Source organism: Danio rerio, chromosome 11 (assembly GCF_049306965.1).
Source record: "Danio rerio strain Tuebingen ecotype United States chromosome 11, GRCz12tu, whole genome shotgun sequence".
NCBI classification, from domain to species: domain Eukaryota; kingdom Metazoa; phylum Chordata; class Actinopteri; order Cypriniformes; family Danionidae; genus Danio; species Danio rerio.
In genome coordinates, this window is record NC_133186.1 from 29036976 (window position 1) to 29060000 (window position 23025).

General features: G+C 34.5%; 1 protein-coding gene across 4 annotated transcripts in view; it reads right to left on the minus strand.

The window, feature by feature from the left end:
- The window catches only part of iqsec1b (IQ motif and Sec7 domain ArfGEF 1b), a 349885-nt gene that overhangs the window by 232905 nt on the left and 93955 nt on the right, over positions 1-23025 (minus strand). For all 4 annotated transcript variants that reach the window (XM_068224349.2, XM_009306070.5, XM_009306073.5 and 1 more), the window contains exon 2: positions 16900-16935. In XM_068224349.2, the coding sequence (XP_068080450.2) occupies positions 16900-16935 (36 nt within the window). The remainder of the gene's footprint in view (positions 1-16899; positions 16936-23025) is intronic.

The window sequence follows — 23025 nt, forward strand, 5'->3', positions numbered from 1 at the left end:
TTTTATGTCACATATACAGTGTTGTTATAAGTAATCCTGTATACCACAGTTGTGTGATTTATAAACGACAATTAAATTAGCTGTATATGCTTTTTTTACAAACACAATTACATGTATGTATTGTGCACAATTAGTAAACAGTGCACATATTGAAGATATCTAAAGATAAGTCTTTCACTCCATGTAAAAAATCCTACATTTTTTGTTTTGTTTTGACTAAACTTGTGTTACTAAACATCAAATAAGAAGATGAAAATGAATAGACTATAGATATGAGAAGTAACAAAACTGTTTCAGACTACTTTGATAAAATGCTGGTAAAGCATATAAATGGAACAGTCATCATAACAGACCAGAATGCAGAGCTAAATGTGTTATAGTGTAAACGTAAAGAAGAGACCGTCGTGTAATAAATACTGAACTTATTATCAGTGAATATGAGGTGGTTTCATTTTGGCATTTTAAATTCTTGTGAACACATTCAGGTGCTGCTTGTCAATGTGACAAAGCTTCTATGTTCGTTTTTGCTGTCAGTTGCAGAAGAAATGATCGATAAAAAGTTTTTCGATACAACACCGGCACTGCATGTTCCTCCATGTCGTATCAGTGATGGGTCATTCTTGAATGATTCGTTCATTTTGAACAAATCTTTTGTATGACGTATGGAGTGAATCATTCATTTGTGCATGCGCTCAGTTGTGCAAGTGAGCTTGCATGCTACAGTTGAAGTCAGAATTTTTAGCTCCCCTGAATTATTAGCGCCCCCGTTTATTTTTTTCCCCAATTTCTGTTCTGGGAAAATTGTTTCAGCACAATTCTAAGCATAATAGTTTTAAAAACTTATTTTTAATAACTGATTTATTTTATCTTTTCCATGATGACAGTAAATAATATTTTACAAGATATTTTTCAAGGCACTTCTATACAGCTTAAAGTGACATTAAAAAGCTCAATTAGGTTAATAAGGTGAACTGAGCAGGTTAGGGTAATTAGTCAAGTTACTGTATAACAGTGGTTTGTTCTGTAGATTATCAAAAAAAAATTAGCTTAAAGGGGCTAATAATTTTGTTCTTAAAATGTTTAAAAAAAAATTAATAACTGCTTTTATTCTAAATAAAACAAATAAGACTTTCTCCAGAAGAAAAAATATTATCAGACATACTGTGAAAATTTCATTGCTCTGTTAAAAATAATTTTGGAAATATTTGAAAAAGAAAATCAAAATCAAAAGGGGGCTAATAATTCTAACTTCAACTGTACCTTGAAGTGGTCTGTTTCACGCAGAATGCACACATGTGGCCTTAAACTATATCGATATGAAAGATATTGGATAATCCTGCATCGCGCGTTGGGGAACCATATCGATATATCCCCAGAACTCGATATACCGCCCAGCCCCATTTGCTTGTATAGTTTTGAATGGGGAAAAGTGTAACGGTCAATATGGCGAAAGAAGCCCCACCTAAGAGTATCAAGAGCTATAGACTGCCAAGCATTTTCCAGCATTTCTATGATTCTGCCAATCATATTTTTAAGTTTAGGAGAGAAGAAAAGGTGGCTGCACGAGTCTTTTCATTGTTTCACACACGTTGCTCAGTGACATTGACACCTCCAAATGATGTTGAATGAGTCACATAATGTATTTTTAAGGTGTAATTCACCTAAAAAATTTCATTTTTGTCTTTATATAAAGATGTTTCGCGGCTAGGAAATCGTCACGTGACGTGAGCTGCTGACCGTGAGCTGTTATCACAGAGAGGGTGCGCGCGCTCTCTACTTAGTGATAGACGTGCGCGCGTCTACTTAAGGGGAAAAGAACCTGCATATGTTGCGAGTAGCAGGTAATACAGATGTAAATAATATTCAGTTTGTGGCACAGAGTGATCGTTTGCGAGCCGCGCGCAAAGTATGAACAAGCACTTAGCAGTGAAAATGAAACCGAAAGTGTGCACATCATTTAAATGATCATATCGCATTTTAGAGTTATGATTACGACAAGCATTTGATAATGTTTTTTCTTTCATAGCGAACCCACAGTTGTGCATGAAAATAAATGTTTACAGTGTAAGTATAACTACTCTAGCCTATATGTTGTTGAATATAATCTGATAATGGCAAATGTCTGATTTTACCAGTGAATAAAATTGTCTAATATGACAGATTGCAAGCATAGATCTCAAACATAATAATTCATCATCAGAATTATTGTAAGTAGAATAGAATTATTTATAGAAACCAGTAGACCTACACATAATATTATTATCGATGTTGTGCCATATGTTTGTTTTTACCATACCTTTATTTTACATAAACAGAATCGTAAGAAAATCATGATCTTTATTTTAAGCAAAAAAAATCGCGATTCTCGTTTTAGCCAGAATCGTGCATCTCTAGTTCCTCCAAGCAAAAAGCAAATTCTGTGTGATCAAGGCCTTTAACTACAAGCATTTTTGCGGTGCACAAACACAAGCTCTTTCATTTTTTGTTGATTGTTTGCTAGCTCAAATGTGACACTGATGGGCACAGTGTTTTTCCACATAAAATAGCACTCAGCACCTCGCTACACTGCAAATGCTCAAAAACATCCAAAAACATTGACAAGAGACCATAGCAAACGAGATTTACAGACAGATTTACTCCAAATTCACTTTATAATTAAAAAAACACTGTTCAAAATATACATAAATAAAATACTGCTCTCAAAAGACCTATTTTTTGTTTCTCAGTGGATACAGTACATACAATATAATTTTTCATCACTGATATAATGATATTTAAACTATATCAGAAAATATTGTGATATAGTTTAAAGTCCACATCGCCCGTGCCTAGTGTTTGGCTGCTCCACATTCCCAGCATCTCTTTGTAGCAGATTAGAGAAAGAGTGAAAGCAGACACTGGTACACAACAACATGGCACGGCTAATATGTGTGCCAACAAGACTAAGATATTGGGAAGTATTGCTGTGGCATACTTGTTAAACTCGAACGGCTGTGATGTGGTGTAGATTCGGGCTGGATTAAGAGGAAACCAAGCACAATTAGTGAGAAGAGAGGCATTATGGGAAAACCTCAAGTGCTGTATCAGTCATTCTTTCCAGCTGTGTCCAAAGCTAAAGAGAGCTGCATCGCTTTCCTTCAACCCACTTAGCTAGTTTTCACACATTTGGATGTGAAGGAGCACAGTTTTTCCCCCTTTTAGAGGATAATCCTTTCCAAAATAAGCAGATAAATAATTGCATGTACAATTCAAAAACCCACTTATATGAAATGGAAGAAAGCGTGATATTATAAACACAAAAGAAATGTTGTTTTCTTAAATACACTAATTGGCTCTGCACAAACACAAAAGGCTTGAACAGGATATAATTTGTCAGAAGGAGAACTTTAAACTGTAAATGTAAATACCGTAAATTGTTAGTTAAACAGTTTTGGAGAAGTATTTCTCACCCATTTGAATAGTTTTTTTTTTTTTTTTTAATAATAGGGATGCACAGAAACCTCGCCCGCTAAAAATTTTCAGCCGAAAAAGGCAGAAAGATTTTTAGGACCAAAATAAAATGGCCAAAACAGTATGTGGTGATGACCCAAACAGAAACCACAACCTGCACGTATTGTCTGAACGGGTAGACTATTTTATATGCATGCACAAGCAGAGCTGAAGCAGAGCGTGTGCAGCGCGCAGCTGACTATTTGATCTAGTAACAGTACGAATGTATTCAGTGGTGTAAAATAACAGATTACAAATACTTAAATTACTGTAGTTGAGTAGTTTTTCTCACAAATTGTAATTTACTAAGTAGTTTTAAAAATGTTTACTTTTACTTTCTCTTGAGTAAATTTTAATGCTGTATCGGTACTTTTACTCTACTACTTTGCTTTACCTTGCAGTCACTAATTAATTTGTTCCTGCCCATGGGGATTAGTTGAGTAGAAAATCAGTCTTGTGATTCCCGTCCAATCAAGTCACAAATAAACAGTAATTCGCATCATACTGAACATCCTCCAGACACGGGTGCTTTATAAACCACTTGGAAGCATTAAAAGTGTCCAAGAAGATGTCCAAAGTCTTTACATGCAATGATCCAGAGACTTTAGACTGCACATCACTAATAATGCTGGTGGATATTTACTGTATGATGACTGAAATCACCAAATAGTCTTAAACAATAACTAATTGCACTACAGAATGTTTTGTTTACAAACAAATGCACAAATTGCATGTATAGTCAGCTTTTCAAAGAGTAATATATAGTACTCACTATGCGTAAGAACTTATAAAATGGCTACTTTTTACTCATTCCTTGACTAATATTAAAACAGATACTTTTACTCTACTTTCACTACATTTTTGGGCAAGTCATGGTACTTTTACTTGAGTATGATTTTTTTAAACTCTTTCCACCACTGGAACTGTCTTAAATACACATTGCATTTTCACTTTTCAATGCCCGCAGCAATTTCCTCCCATGCATTTTCCTTAATCTGCAAGTCTTTATTTTAAAAATTATATAGAACATAAAGTACTGTTTGCTTCTCAAGCTCTATGAGGAGTGCTGTTCATGTCTTTTCAGGTGCACTCGCTTGTGACATCATGTAATTTTGTTTTTGCTTGTCAGCATGAGGAGGGCCAATAGTTATAATGATATTTATACAAAATAAAATTAGTGTGCAACTTAAGCAAAACTTATTTTAAAATTGATTTAAATTAGTTTTTTTAAAACAAATAGTTGTTGCATTTTTATTAGTTTAAACTAATTTGATTGACTATTTAAAAAAATCTGTGGATATTATCAGTGCATTTATTGGGTAAAAAGAAATGCTACTTTTTACTGCAATAAGTCCTCATCCCCAGAAGTGATAACCCACTGTTGCAATGTGCTAAATAAATATTTTTTATAATTTTTTGTTGATTTATCCTTCGAAACTTTAATATTAATTTATTTAATTGCAATGCACCGATTTTAATAAGGTCAGTACACAGTCATAGTCATAAATGCATACTTGGCGTGATTTATTTCGGTGTGTCGCTTTTTGGTTTTAATAATAACGATATTAATAATAATAATAATAATAATAATAATAATAATAATAATAATAATAATAATAATAATAATAATAATAATAATAATAATAATAATAACAATAATAATAATAAATAATTATTTTTTATTGTTATTAACAACAACAACAACAACTACAATAATAATAATGCTAATAACAAGTAATAATGATTAATAATAACAATTAATAATAATAATAATAATTATTATTATTATTATTATTATTATTATATAAAAGTATTCTACCTTTAAAAGCTGGATTTTTTATATCAGCCTTATATCAGTCAGAGCAGGGCAGAACAGGGTGTAACTCAAACACCAGATACCGACAGGCGTTGATGCCTTCCTTCACCTGGATACTTTAAAAAAGCAGCATTTGTTTCAGAGCACCGCCTTTGTCATGCATTTTTTTTTTTTTTATTCCCAGTATCTGCAAGCAACCAGTGTGTGGCGGGCCAGCCTACTTAACCTTGGCAAAACCACAGGCCCAATACAGAACAGCATGTCAGCAGAAAGAGCCTGTCTTACTATGCACTGTTAGCATGAGCATCAGAGTGCTAGAACAGGGTCTGCAAACAGCTGTGTGACACATGCACACTCACACACACACACACACACACACACACACACACATACACATACACATACACATACACATACACACACACACACACACACACACACACACACACACACACACACACACCGAGTGGACAGGCTTCAATGGAGCAGCCCATTACAGGCACCGAATCAATGAGCAGACACATACAGAGCCTGAGAGAAGGTAGGGAGGTGATTGTAAAGGCTGAGGTGAAAATGAGAGAGGGTAAATGCTCTGGGGAAGCAGGACAAAAAGCCTCCCTGCGGCTACAGTGACATCTATTAATATTGGCACCCTTGGTAAATATGAGCAAAAAAGGCTGACAAAAAATCTTTATTGTTTAAATGTTTGATTTTTTCTCAAAATATATATAGGTATATATGTATATAAAAAATAGAACATGTTGTTTTGTTTAGCTAGATGTTAGAGGTTTGATTTTAGAGACTTTTTCCTTGAGAGCCTTTCAAACAATTTGTGATGTAGGATTGCAGTTTTGGAGAATTTCTGACCCTAAGACCCAACCAACTTCTGCAGTTCCAGGAGATTGTTGGAGTTTTTTGCCCACTTGAGCAGACCTCAAAAGCTTGATTTATACTTCTGCATCTGCGTACTCCATGGCACATACTTTGCACATAGCCAACGTCATTGAGAGCATATTCTGCATTCTGTATGTGCTGCTTTGCGATAACATTTCTAAAAACGCTATTAGGGAGTGTTTGTTTGGTTCGTGGTGAGGAAAATAAAGAAACAAGTTTAAGAGGTGACATTTCACTTGGTGCTGATGATGGTGTGAGTCACTGTAATTGAAGCGATTTGTCAAATGGACTGGACTTCATGAGTTTTGTGGTAAAAAAAAGAAAGCTATATCTTGAGTTATCCACGATAAATGATGCTTTCCAAAAGTTTGCAGACTGATATGAAGTTTAGCCTTGGTTTTTAGTATATGGAGGAATAAAAGAGTAAAATATTTACAAAATTTCTTAAATAATTATGTATACAGTCTAAAGTAAGTATGTTTTAAAAGACTGGATGTAGCACAGCATTTATATTCAGAAGCACTAAATTTATTTGTAGTAAATGAATGCATTAATTAATAATCCTCATATATATATATATATATATATATATATATATATATATATATATATATATATATATATATATATATATATATATATATAAACACATTACACTACTGACTGGTCGTTTTTGTGGTTCCAAAGATTTGGTCCTAGTTTAAATCTAAACAACTTGATGTTTTAGCCTTTACCTCATTATTAGCTAGGTGTCGTACTTCATTGGAAATCAAATAAGCCTTCAACTACATCCCAATGGCTTGTGGATACCACTCATTTTCTAAAGTTGAAAATGGTTAGATGCTCTGGGAAAACTAATTTCTTTAAAAAGAGGCAATGTTTTATAACTTACTTTAACTCTCTTAACATGCCTTTCATTTAAAATATGTACTCCCCTTCCTTTTTAATTTATTTATATCGTAGTAATTTAATTTATTTTGTTTTTACTGTTATTATCTTACACTGTTTAATTGTAAAGATTTACTTTCAACATTAATAATTTATTGTAACATTTGATTGTTTTTTTTTTGCCCTTATTATTATTTTTGTTGTCACTTTTTCCTTTTTATTATTTTTTTCTTTTTTGTAAAGCAACAACAACAACAACAATAAAGATAACAATATTTAACAATTTGTACTGAAATAGTTTGTTTTATTGCAATAAAGAAATTGAACATAAAACTACTTGAAATTTATCACACAGCGGTGGCACAGTAGGTAGTGCTGTCGCCTCACAGCAAGAAGGTTGCTGGTTCGAGCCTCGGCTGGGTCAGTTGACATTTTTGTGTGGAGTTTGCATGTTCTCCCCGCGTTCATGTGGGTTTCCTCAGGGTGCCCTTGTTTCACCCACAGTCCAAAGACATGCGGTACAGGTGAATTGGGTAGGCTAAATTGTCCGTATGTGTGTGATTGAGTGTGAATGAATGTTTCCCAGTGATAGGTTGTGGCTGAAAGGGCATCCGCTGCGTAAAAAAACGCGCTGGTTAAGTTGGCGGTTCAGTCTGCTGTGGCGACCCCAGATTATTAAGGGACTAAGCCGAAAAGAAAATGAAATGAATGAATGAATGAATAAATGTTTGGAAATTTGTATGAAACAATGAAAATAATAATGTATTAATAACATTCATGATGAATACCTACATGAAGACAATAAATTGTGTAACTATTCGGGAAGATAATAAGATAATAAAAACAAATAAATAAGAATTGATAAAAGCAGTAAACATTAGTAATGTTACAGTATTTATGAAACACTCACATGCATGTTGTTACTGAACTACAAAAGCTAATTTTGCAAGATTTAGTTATACAAGTATGTTCATTTTTAAATAAATAAATAGACATCACATTAAATAATATCCATAATAAGTTATTACATTTAAATGCTTTAGAAATAATCAAATAAAACTTAAATATACTAATAAACTAATAAAATAAAATGAATTATTAAAAACATTAGTTCACACATGTATTCTCCAACATCAAGATTGAAGCATAAAACCCTCCACGGCAGTCACTTTTGTGTTCGAAAGGCTCATCGTGTTTTTAGTGGTCTGAAACAGATGAGAGGCTTTGATGACATTAAAACAGTGGCTGAAATAACACTGATATCCGACTCAACTGCCAGCATCCATTTATCAGTCTCCACATCAAAGTCTGACTGAAGGGGACTTAAAAACGTCCAGATAAGGGAGAGATATGAGCGATATGCTGGTTCACTCAATTGAGTTTGGCTCCAAGCTTTGATATTGTAGAACAGAAGTTTACTGTAAGTGCATCTCTTACTACGTATTAGTGTTTGTCCTCATTTCCAGGCACATAGGAGGTGAAGCTTAAAGCTAAAGAGTCATTTCTGTAAAATATTCAGCAGATCAATAGTTTTCATTAGGCAGGTATGACCTCTATAAATTAAACCTACAACACACACACACCTTCGATATTCAATATTGTATTCATTTTGAGCAATGATACTGTTCAAAATGTGCCAGTAGCAGTGGGATTGTGTAAGATGATGATAAGTAAAACACTGTTTGTTTGTCATTACATTTTAATGCGGATTCATTTTCAGACACAGTTTGACACAGATTTGTCAGAGACACTGAAAATAGATTATGCAATGCTGGCTATATTGGATCAGACAGCAATGTCACAACACAACCATGTTTAATGATATCTTTACTGATGATGCCATTCATTGTTGCTTTGCCTGTGTATTCTTTGTACACTTTTGATATTTTGATGTTCAAAGATTTCTGATGGCTCCAGATTATTCTTGATCATTTCCTGCAAGCTGATAAAACATAAAATATATACATATTTATACAACAGTTCTGTCTGGTTCTCAAATTTGATTGGCTCATAGTCGTGAGATATTCTGCAATATTAGCACTCATACAGCTTCTTCACCCTTGTGTATTACTCTGCCCACATGACGAGCTGAGAAATAAACTCACTAGTTTGACAAATTTGCAGCTGTTGGACAATATAATGTAATTTTGAGGCTTTTTAGGCAAGGATGTTGTTGTTTAGATTGCAACTATGCAATTTATTAATAAGGATAGTGCCTATTTTAAATATTTATAATTTCGAATTAGCAGGTTGACGTTCTGCCACAAGATAGCGACAAAGACAACTTAAGAAGTCCTTAGGGAGAAAAAAAATCTGCATAAATTTCAAACTACAGTTGTACAAATCATCATAAAATGGGTGAACATTCTAACTCTCTTTTGTATTTTGTAGTGCTGTATTTATACCATAGAAATCTGGTAGTGTTTACTTTGCTTTGGCTTTTTTCGGGATTAATTATTGTGATCTCCTCATTGCAACAGAGAAATACTGGGGAATCTCTGTAGACTGATGGCAGTTCATGCAGTTCAGCCTTATAATTTTAAAATGTGAGCAAATTCCCCTGTTTTGTCACCACTTTAGAAATTATGCTAGAGAATTATTCAAATATTAGCTCTAAAGTAACATTGGTGAAGTAACAATGGCTTCTGCTGTTCTGACGTCAGCTGCAGATGTGAATGAATGGTGGAATAAAGTAGTTCCTCATACAAAAGGATTTTTGAGACTCATCATGTTTGATTTTCTTTTTTATAAACACGATTATGCCGCCGAACTTTTGTATAAACGCAATATCACACTCATAGCAGTGTGATATGGCTGTATATATATATATATATATATATATATATATATATATATATATATATATATATATATATATATATATATATATATATATATATATACAGTCAGAACTATTAGCGCCCCTTTGGATTTTTTTTTCTTTTTTAAATAATTTCCCAAATGATGTTTAACAGAGCAAGGAAATTTTCACAGTATGTCTGATAATATTTTTTCTTCTGGAGAAAGTCTTATTTGTTTTATTTCGGCTAGAATAAAAGTTTTTTAATTTTTTAAAAACCATTTTAAGGTCAAAATTATTAGCCTCTATTTATTTTTTTTCAAAACTCTACAAAACAAACCATCACTATACAATAACTTGCCTAATTACCCTAACCAGCCTAGTTAACCTATTTAACCTAGTTAAGCCTTTAAATGTCACTTTAAGCTGTATAGAAGTGTCTTGAAAAAATATATCTAGTAAAATATTATTTACTGTCATCAAGGCAAAGATAAAATAAATGATTTATTAGAAATTAGTTATTAAAACTATTCTGCTTAGAAATGTGTGGAAAAAAATCTCTCCGTTGAACAGAAATTAAATAAAATAATAAATAGACGGGCGCTAATAATTCAGGGGAGCTAATAATTCTGACTTTAACTGTATATATACATACACACACACGCACGCACGCACGCACACGCGCACGCACGCACGCACACACGCACGCACGCACACACACACACACACACACACTGCTCATATTATATACAGTATATAAGCATTTAGAAAACGTAAAGTATGTATTCAAATGTAATAGTTTCTCTGCCTGTATGAATCAGTGATTTTGATGACATCAAGCTGCACTTTATATATATATATATATATATATATATATATATATATATATATATATATAACTGCACCGATCTTATAAGTACATAGGTTTCCATCCTAATGTGAATATTAACCAGTATGCTGCAAAAAGATACAAAAAATTGCCTTTAGAATACATACAATATGTATTCAGATGTTACATTTTCTCATTTCTGCCAATATGGATTAGTGATTTTGATGCAACAACACTCTGCAATGTTTTGATAGACAAAACTGCAAAAAAATTATAAGTAGTCAGGTTTCTATCTTAATGTGAAGAGAAGAGTTTACTTGGAAAATGGATAATGCTAATAATGGAAAAAGGACAAAATCACCTCAAGTGAGTGTGAAAACTTCTTTGTTAATAAAGGTATTTTTTTTCAGAATTTGGCATTTCCATCACTCGTTTCAAATATGATTTTCAAAATATGCATTAACATGGGGTGATGGAAAATGTACTTCCTATTAAGATTACTTTCTAACTGTGTCATGATTTTTTTTTTTTTTTAAAGTTTAAAAACAGGACAAAAACTAGTCCAAAGGTTCACATTGGAAACAGTTTTCATTAAATCAGCATGATGAATCAATGCCAGCCACGGTTGAAAGAGAGTGCTCTAATTGGCTGTTCAGATTGTGGGGGAAAAAAAACCTAAGCAAACAACACAAGTCAAGGTGGAACACAAAGAACACAAATGAAACAGATTATCTGGCATATTTGTATGATCGAATCCCTTTTTGGTGAGCAAGAAGTACTGTGAAATGGTAAACAAATGTTTCTTAGTTTACAGTTTGTATGCATGCAGCTAGGGTTGTAACAATATACCGGTATGACGGTTTACCACGATTTGAACGTGCACGATTATCATACCATGAACAATTGCATATCAACGGTTTTAACCCTTAAAGACCGAGACAGCCGCCCGCGGCTAAAATAAGTAACGTTATTGCTCTTAAATGTTTAATAACTTTTGATCCGCTGATCCGATTCATACAATTCAAAGATTGGCATAAAGAAGAGAATCTCAGCTTTCCAGTGCTGTATCACATAACATTCGCGGACTTTCAGAGGCTCCGGAATCAGTGCGGTTACGTCATCAACATTTGACAACGCTGATTTGACAAAGAAACGCTCGTCACTGTGTCTCCGGACAAATCAGACATGATACATTGATGCATTGTCCCTCCTCCATGCCCAGATTGGTTCAAACTCGCTATATCACAACCAATAAGCATAGGTTTCGCTTTTGTTTGTGGACCAAGCTTTTTGAACAACACGGAATGAGAGAAAGGCATACATTTATGCGCGGCTAAATAAAACGCAAAAAAAAAAAAGTTTTGCATGAAATAATTCTCATACTAAGTACTTTTGCATGCACAGCAGCACAGAAACATGACAAAACAGTGACACAGCAAAGACGAACTGCTGCTCTTGCTGTTTTCAAAAGACGCAAATGAAGATGCAGCTGTTTGTCTGCATTGCAGACAACCATTTCCAAATCCATATCCACAGACAACCATATCCATGCTGGCACATAAAACCTAAGGATGTTCCATATTGAATCTAGTTTCGTTATGTAACTATTTATAGTATAGTAAATATTTATATCTATTTTTTACTGAGGATTTGCACCATGTTTATTTGGACTTTATTTGGACTTTGACACATTATTTATTATTTTCTTATTTTTATTTGTTCATTGTAAGTGGTGTTGTTTATAGTAACTAAAAATATATTATTTGGAAAAAGTCAAATTTGCTTCACTGTTCTATTATTTTGTAACATTTGTAACATACCGTATACCGCGAAACCGTCAAACCGTGGTATTGTTTTAGACGATTATCATACCGTGAAAAATTCATACCGTTACAACCCTACATGCAGCACTTTTTTCAGTTTCACTTTGTGGAATGAAAATGCAGTCTACTGCAACATATTTGATTTGTGTGTCCCATGGCTTACTGTACATTGGTTTGCATATAGCAAAAAACAACATCAACAGCAAGAGGGTATGCATTAGCAATGTTTCCTTCCATCCTGTCAACATGTTGCTGTTTTGCTAGATTATTACATCTAATGAGACAGCAGCAGTACCCCTGGCAGATGGCATGAGTGGCCTTAGTCCACGCTGCTGTCGCCACCACACTCAACAGTCAAAGACACGTGTAGCAGAATACTGTCATTTTATACTTGCGGTTCACAATAATACAACCTTGTTTCTGCAGCAAATTTCAGTGCCTTTTTTTCTAACAGGCTTTAAACCACATTGGATAGAACTGTCATTAGTTCAATCATGCATGGTGGAGTTGAAAACATGAGTATTTTAAGATTAATCTTTCAATTATTCCAGCTTTATTTCATCAAACTAAACAAACTATCGCATAATAAATGTTAGATTTTTCCAATATCGTGCAGCCCTAAACTGTACAAATTCATTTGAATTAGCCACTAAATCAAAAAGTTATGAGTTGCTGCAAGATTGTGTGGGTTTGTGACGCTACTTTTTTTTATGTCTAAAATTAAACATGAAAACACACACACTATTACTCTAAGAATGTAAAACAGAAAATGTCCATTAAATGTTTTAGGGGAGCTTGATACCATTTGCCAACAAAAAATTTGGGAGGAACATGCGAGTAAAATCAGCCAAGGAATGAGCTTATCAGTTAATGAGAATCATCTCTGAATAAACAAGAACTGACCAATATCAGTCTGTCATAACTCAACACACTAGCATTTTTCACTAACAAGTCCTTGGTCTGCCAAATCATACATCTGCTTCATTCATTCACACCAGCACAGGAAGGAGATTTAAATTTAGATTCATATCTGCCTTGCTTTTCCACTTCAACAATCTTATCAAGTTCTCCATGCTAATAAGACAGATCCGGGGGAAAACGGAGCCAAGAGACTGTCAACACAGGGGCCTTCGGTCAAAAGCTAAAACAGCGAGACTTTCCCCTGCCTGCAAAAACTACATGCTTTACCACAGCCTAACAGAAAATACACAGCGATCCTAACTGATTATGATCATTCACCCTCCGTCCCTTACAGCACTTCACCCTAAAAACTAATAAGTGTCATCAATCTGCTGCTAGATAATTTGCAAATTACTGACAACTGTTGTGTGTTATCGTGTTTAATGTTGTTGCACAAGTCCAATGTTCCTTCAGGAGCGATCCTTAGGGGAGTTTCTCGCTTTGATAAGCAGCCTAGGTTTTTTTTTTTTTACAACAATTTCCTCTCTAGCGCTCAATTCGAATATCACTGGCTGATGAAATCTGGGATCAACAGCAAACCCCGAACAAGACCATTACATTGGCTCACAAAACGCTACGAATGTCGAGGAGGACTTGCTGGATGTATGGAGGAGTCCCTGAAGATTTTGTTTCTCCATCTAATCTAATGCCACCCCAAGCCGGAAGGAAACGTCGAGGTACATTGATTCACATGCTATAACGCTGCAGCACCGAGCCAGGATCTAATTAAGCCTGTTAATAATCCTAGTGCTGAAACACCTATAAATGTTCAGCCGAACGGATACTGCAGCAGCCGTGTTTCTGTTCGCATTTCTGTGACAATATAACATGGCCACAACTGATACCAATACAGATCTGTTCTGTAAAGTAAATCTGTCCTTTAAGAGAATATATACATCACAGTGATGTAGAGACGTTTGAGTCTAAATTGATGGAAAAACATCCACAGTGTCTCACTGAAGTGTCAAGTAGAAAGATGGTACAAAAATATGTCTTATTTTATAAGACTTGATCCTTCAGCACTTGAGCAATAAGTCAGACATCTCTAGGTGATAAAAGATTTTCAAAGTAGAAAGTTTAATGTTTCATTGTGCAGTTTGTTAATGGGCATGCTTTTTTTATTTTAAATGACACACACAGGATGAGATATTAAGAAACAATAGGCTTATGCACAATTTATAAATAGTTATGATGTAGTGAAAAAGAAAACTGAAGCCTCCAAACATAATTAAAAAAATAATTAATTAATTATTCTTGCTGACAAACGCTCAAATGAACCTGTAACGTATTTCAGTTGATATTTTAATTTGCCACTGTCTGGATTTCAGCAAATAAATATATAAAGAAATAATAAATGACTTGTTGTCCTATTGGTTACAGTATTTCCTTATATGTTTAATTCAGCAATATATTAGGACAGATTTGTTTATTTGTGTTTGTTTGTGTGTATATATATATATATATATATATATATATATATATATATATATATATATTAGGGCTGTGTGATCAATCGAAATCCAATCGCAATCACGGTCACAAGAGGCTGTGATATGAAATATATATTATCATAGCAAATGCATGACTGCCATCTGTGTGTGACAGTCATACTAGCCAATTCAGTGAGCACACTTTCGTTTCGCCCAATCAGAACTGCTCAACCGAACTATGCAGCCCACAATAAAAAAAATCAAAAACCAAAAACAAAAAAAAAAAACGAAAAGCACAAACGAGTGGGACAATGGTGTCTGCTGCTTTAGAAGCATGAATAGATGAATTAATATCAAAGAAAAACAGCACGTCTGTTATATCTTGGTTTCAAAGTCACAGACACTAAACAAAGCCAGGTAATTTGTAAGAGCTGTCGCAGAATTGTTGCCACAGCACAAGGAAATACAACAACCAGCACCTAAAAATATGAGGAGTGTCTTGCTAAAAAGCAACACCAAAGTACAATTTCAGAGTTGTTTGCTAATATAAGATGATATCTTTTCAGTTCCAGTGACTGAATTTTAGCAGTAAGAAACAACAATACAAAATATTGAGCTGAAGCTTGACTACAAGATGAAATCACAAGTCAAACCGAAATCGCAATATCTGTCAAAACAATGGCAGTTAGATATTTCCCAAAATCGCACAGCCCTAATACACACATACACAAACACACACACACGCACACACGCACACGCACACACACACACACACACACACACACACACACAGTTTGCATACACTGTATAAAAAGGCACAAAACCATTTAAAATAAAGTCAGATGTTAATGTGACTAAACTTTTTTCTCTTTTGGGAAAGTTAGGATTATCAAATTTGTTTCTGTTATGTTTGATGGCAGAATAATGAGAGAGATTTTTTTGAGAAAGTTTTATAACTTTTCTTGAAAGTCAAGTTTACATACAATAAGATTATAATGCCTATAAAAAAGCTCAGATGATGGTGTCAAGGGTTTGGAAGTTTCTGATTGGCTAATTTACAACATTTGAGTTAACTGGAGGCACAACTGTAGAATAGTATTTAAGGAAAACCTCTGCTTCCATTTTGTGACAATATGGGAAAATCAACAACAACAACAAAAAAAGCCAGATTACAATTAGCAAAATTACACTGGGAAAAAAAATACTAAATTTGGAGACACGTCCTGTGATCTGAGATTGTCGATTCAACTAAGTTTGAACATCAGTTTGGCCAACAGTGTTACATTTGGAGGACAAAGGAGTAAGCTTACAAGTCTAAGAACACCATCCCAGCTGTGAAGTATGGGGGTGGCAGCATCATGTTGTGGGGTTGTTTTGCTGCAGGAGGGACTGGTCCACTTCACAGCTTAGATGGCATCATAAAGAAAGAACATACCAGAACATACTTCTGGTTTCAACTGAACCTACATACATACATACATACATACATACATACATACATACATACATACATACATACATACATACAAACATACATACACAAACTCTTACAATTCTAGACGTAGAACAAAAGCATGACAAACTAAAAAGTAAAATCTTTCAATGGTACGTCCCTGATTACACAATGCCCTTGTACGTAAACTTAAAAGCTTAAAAATAATCCACATAATCCAAAAATCAGCCCTAGAAAAAACAACTCTTCATTGTTAGTGTTTCCAAGAAATCCCCAATGAGGGAAACGGCTTACAAGTCTACGATGAGGACAATGAGGATGTCCATCTGAAAAGCTAATGTGCGTCTGAGAAAATGCAAACAAGCATGCATGACTTAGCTGTTGAAATGACATAATTCTGTTCAATAGCGTGCATCGCGATGTTTGACATGGCAATGAGAAATGCAGTTCTCCGAGCATCTACTACAAGCATCATGGTGACAGCAGATCCACAAAGAAGTGTCCTCTCTTAACCTACCTGACATTTGAGACACGCAGGCCCTCACTTTCATTCCTGTGGGGGCACAAAAAGAGACACTGTGTTAGAAACCACTCGAAAGCTAAAAGAGGCACAAGAAAACTTTGACATATCAAACTTTGAGAGTTCTCATTGTACCAATAGAGCACCATATTTGCTATACGCTAACTGATTTGTCATACAGTAGGAATCAATGCAACAACATTCAGCATGACCAATTTATGAATAACTGACTATGAAGACTATGAAGTGGGAATTATGTTCTGTAGTCTGACTTATGGACACATTAATGTACAGTATGTATCAAAAATGCACAAAACTAGCAGAATAGGCTTATTCAAGTATTTAAATATTATAAATCATATTTTATACATCAATCAATAACTATTAGCAACACCTCAGTAGTCTGATTCACATATAAAAGTTGTATAATCTCTAAACATTATTTCATGAAAATCATAAAAAAAAAACATACAACACAACCAGACCAGAGTAATAAGAGGTAAGAAATGACTCGTCTGAGCCACAGATTTAATATATCAGTCAAAAACTTTCAAAACACAAACTTGGTTACAATTTAAATCAGTATGGTGAATCCTGTATAGAGATAACTGAGCAGAATCCCACAATCACATCATAACATGCGAATTTAAAGTATATGAAGTTTTTTTTACATGGTTGACAAGATTAGCAGTAAACAGCCCAAAACAATCATAAATCTTACCTATAATTGGGCCATATTGTATGATTTTTGAACGTACTTTTTCTTTAAAATCATTGTTTCTAATATCAAACAAGCATGTCATATAAATATATATTGTGCATATAAAATATATATGAATTTATTTGCCATGACTGACAAGATAAGGAGTAAACAACCCAAGGCCAATCATAAATCCTTCTTTAAGAAGCAAAGAAGCCTTCGCGGTTCTGTGAAAACCCAGTGGCGATCAGACCCTCAACCAGCACCATCCTCTCTGTATTTGATGGAGCGCTCTAATATTCACATTTGTGACTGGCAGATTACCTCCGGCATCCCCTGGCCCAAGCCCTTGTTCAATAATTCACAAGTTTAGGAAAGGGCGTTTTTTTTTTTTTTTTTGAGAAAGAGAATGGCTTTTCTAGAAACACTATGATTCACACTGGATTAAAGATGTCGAGAGACTCGCTATATGACAGAAGTCAAAAGCCCCTTTCAGATTGTCAGTCCAATTTCAATTGCAATCTGAATGGCAATGAAAAACATTAAATAATTTTTTGCAAATCCATTCTGAAATGGATTCATGTTGTTTGAAATACTATTCAAATCCATTTCAGTCTGCCCACTCAGATCAGATTTGCACCATTAAAAAGTAAACATAAGCTGACTAGGCATGGGCCAGTATAAGATTCTGATAGCATCATAACCTTGGAGAAAAATATCATGGTTTCACGGTATCACAGTATTCTGATTACTGTTCTTTTGTACTTTTATCCATTGAAAACAATATATTTTATTTTAAGAAACATTTACAATATTTTGGAACAATAAACATGACAGGCTTAATGATAAAATAAATCTTTGACTTCTGCAGTCTTCAATAGTTTCAAAAACACAGATTTTTTTACTACTTTAATTCTTTTCTTATACGCCACTACACCGCTCACTTTTCTGCTAAAAACCTAAACGTAAAACTAAAACATGTCAAAACAACAAACAACTTACACGTACCAGAAGATTAGTATAAAAGAAAGTTTTAGCAGTTTTAAAACCTTGACTTTTCCCAAACCGCGGTTAACCTTGAAACCCACTATCGTCCAAAAACTAAATGTGCCATTATAGAAACAAAACAAATGACCTTTGCTAACAAAATTTCTCAAAAGAGTATAACAAAATATCATTTTTTCATTGTCAAGTCATTGGATGTCTTTCATTGTGGGGACCCAGATAACATATGTGCATCTACAAAATGTATTTTACAGATTGTTTTGTCTTGAAAACAAAGGTTTGCTGAGTCTGTGCCAGTGGCATAGTGGTACAGTAAGTGCATTGTTACATGGCACTCACTGCGGCCCGAGTTCGCTTCCTGCTTGGAGGTCCGATGCCAATTCTTCTCCCCTGCACCGCATGCTTTCCCATCTATACTATCTACTTTCCTATCAATTAAAGGTGAAAAATCCCCAAACAAATATGAAAAAAGGTTCTATTGAAAGAATTTGCAAGATATACAGTTTTAATTTAATGTCTGAAAATGGACATTTAATGAACATTTTGCAGTTGAGCTAACAGTCTAATAAATGTGTCATAAAGATGTAAACACAACACAAATAGACATCTTTGCAATGACTCTTTGCTATCATGGGAAATGCATTTGCAGGCCAATCTGAAAGGCACATACAAAAAATAAATACTTTTGTGAGCCATTTTTTAATCAAAAACACAGAGAAGGATACAGCTAAGTAAAAAAAGCACACCAAGGATAGCGATCACACTTTAGTAAACACTACAGTTCTCACTAGACACTCTCAAACAGTTGGACAGAAAACTGATTCTGATTCTATTACAAAACAAACGGTTACTCAAAATGATAAGGGTTGAGTCTGAGAGCTGTTGAGGTGTCCAGTGGCGATGTAGAGACTGGAATATATTGACAAGTCCCAGCAAAAGTCAAAATTCTGTGTTGTCATCCTTACTATTGATAGTGAACCCTTTCATCTCCGAAACTGCATCTTTGCTATTCCCGTCTAGGTATTTGTCTGCCTTCAAAACTCAATTTGTCATATTCCGTGCAAGCTGCCAGCAGATTCATATGTCAATGAATGAAACGAACCACTGACATAGCAGTTAGCGCTCTAGCTCGCCTGTCTGGAGTGAGAGCATAAACCAATGCCAATATATTGGTAAATCTTGGTCATTAACTCAAAATGCCATACTCTAATTTATATTATCCATTTGTTTTTTTTAATTCTGCTAATAACTAAGTATTACTAATTGTCAGCCAGCATAAACCACTGGGTTGTCAATAATACTTTATCATAGACAAAAGACATAACCCTTATAGTATTTCCCTAGATTTATTTTGCTTTTGCTAATTACTGACACTGCTAATTGTAAGTTAGCATGAACTATAGCAGGGTCATTTCCCTGCTGAAAAATCCAGCTTAAACCAGCCTAGGCTGGTTGGCTGGTTTTTAGCTGGTTGACCAGCCTGGTTTTAGAGGGTTTTTGGCCATTTTTGGTTAGGCTGGAAAATGACCAGCTAAATCCAGCTAAAACTGGCTTTAGCTTGTCATCTGCCAGCCTGACCAGCTAAGACCAGGCTGGAAATGGCTGGAAACCAGCCTGGAAATGGCCAAAACCCCTCTAAAACCAGCCTGGTCGACTAGCTAAAACCAGCCAACCAGCCTAGGCTGGTTTAAGCTGTTTTTTTCAGCAGGGTTGAATTCCATTTGTTTTAATTCTGCTTATAACTGACAACTGCTAACTGTAAGCTAGCATAAACCACCACTGGGTTGTCATTAATATTTTATCACATACCTAAACAAAAAAAAAAAAAAACATCACCTAATTTAGTATTTCCCTAGCTTTGTTTTGTTTTTGCTAATTGTAAGTTAGCATAAACTATAGTGGGGTCATATGAAATCCATTTGTAACAGTTCTGTTAATTAGCTAACTGTAGATTGTCAATAATACTTTGTAATTTACTTAAAAAACATTACCTAGTTTAAAATTTTTCTTTTGATTTGTTTTGTTTTTGCAAATTGCTGACACTGCTAATTGTAAGTTAGCATAAACTATTATGGGGTCATATGAATTCCATTGTTTCAATTCTGCTAATTACTGAGAATTGCTAACTGTAAGTTAGTATAAAAGTTAGTATAAAACACCACTGGATTGTCAATAACACGTCATCATATACTTAAGCAAAAAGCATCACCTACTTTATAGTATTTCCCTATATTTGTTTTGCTAATTGATGACACTGTTGATTGCAAGTTAGCATACACAGTAGCTGGGTTGCCGGTAATACTAGGACCTAAACAAAACTAATTATCATAATTGATTGAGTTTTAAGAAATTATATTTTTCTGTTAATTACTGACTAATTGTAAGTGCAGCTTGAAATACACCACATTGTATTTGCTAATTGAACAGTCACGTATATATTGTGACCTAAAAAACAACTAATATTAAAAACCAAGGAACATTACAAATATTTCTAAGTTAGAAGTGCAAAGAGATAATAAAGCAACCCAGGAAGGTCATAAGTGGCTCATTGTAATAGTTTAATAGGTGTTAGTTTTAAAAAAAGTGATATGATAGTGCCAGGCAAATATAATACAGTAATAAGCAAATTAAGCAATTAAGCAAATGAGCCAATGCTAGAGGGAAAGAAAAGACTACAGTGTCACAAATGCACCTCTACTTTGCATGACATTGCTAGTGGTACCTAACAGGACGAAATGAGCCTTACTGAGCTCACATTACTGCACTTATGAATATTTTGATTTGTTGGCGGTGGTATGATAAGCTATTATGTGGTCTAGAGGGAAAAGAATAATTAAATGAATAATTGAAAAATATAATAATAATGGAGCACAAAAGTGATCACATACTTTTCAGCTGCCTTGGTTCTAGAGGTATTAAAAACAAGGGGAAAAATGATTGTGCACAATTTATGAGTCAAAGAATTAGTGTCATAATAACAGAAATGGAAACAATGGCAAAGCTATGCAACTAGTGAGTTCAATAAGACTTTTTTTTAAATTCATTTTTATTTGGCAAGAGTTTGCGTTAGTAGTTTCATCCTGAAAGAAAGTGCTTAAGAAATAAGTAGCAATGTTTTCAATATTTATAATAATAATGAATGTTTCTTGAACACCAAATCAGCATATAAGAATGATTTCTAAAGGATCATGTGACCTTTTTACTTTTTTTAAGGGCAAAAGATAAGACAATTGGTAAATGAGTTAAAAATGTATGACAAAACAACAATCAAATCAAAACAAAGGCAATTACATGAAACTACTGTCATATGATCCTTAAACACATTCAAATATACACGTACTGGCCACTTTATTAGGTACACCTGACTAACCCAAATTTCTAATCAGCCAGTCACACGGCAGCAACATAATGCATTTAGGCATAAAGACATGGTCAAGACGATCAAACCAATCATCAGAATGGGGAAGAAAGGTGATTCAAGTGACTTTAATATGTGATTGTTTGTGCCAGACAGGCTGGTCTGAGTATTTCAGAAACTGCTGATTATTCTTTTGGGATTTTCACGCACAACCATCTCTAGGGTTTACAGAGAATGGTCAGAAAATAGAAAATATTCAGTGAGCGGCAGTTCAGTGGGCGCAAATGCCTAGTTGATGCCAAAGGTCAGAGAAGAATGACCAGACTGGTTTGAGCTGATAGAAAGGTAACAGTAACTTAAATAACCACTCGTTACAACCAAGGTATGCAGAAGAGCATCTCTGAATGCACAACACAAACCTTGAGCCAGATGGGCTACACATCAGCAGAAGACCACACTAGGTGCCACTCCTGTCAGCTAAGAACAGAAAACTGAGGCAAAGTTGGACAATAGAAGATTGGAAAAACGTTGCCTGGTCTGATGAGTCTCGATGACATTTGGATGATAGGGTCAGAATTTGGTGTCAACAACATGGAAGCATGGATCCATCCTGCCATATATCAACAGTTTAGGCTGCTGCTGGTGGTGTAATGGTGAGGTGGATATTTTCTAGGAACACTTTAGGCCCATTAGTACCAATACCAATTGAGCATAGTGTCAGTGCCACAGCCTACCCGAGTATTGTTGCTGACCATGTCCATCCCTTTATGACCACAGTGTATGCATCTTTTAATGGCTACTTTCAGCAGGATAACACGTGCTGTCATAAAGCGCGAATCATCTTAGACTGGTTTCTTGAACATGACAATGATTTGCTTTACTCAAATGGCCTCCACAGTCACAAGACCTCAATCCAATAGAGCACCTTTGGCATGTGGTGCAATGGGAGATAAGCATCATGGATGTGCCGCTGACAAATCTGCAGCAACTGCGTGATGCTATCGTGTTAATAAGGACCAAAATCTCTGAGGAATTTTTCTAATATCTTGTTGAATCTATG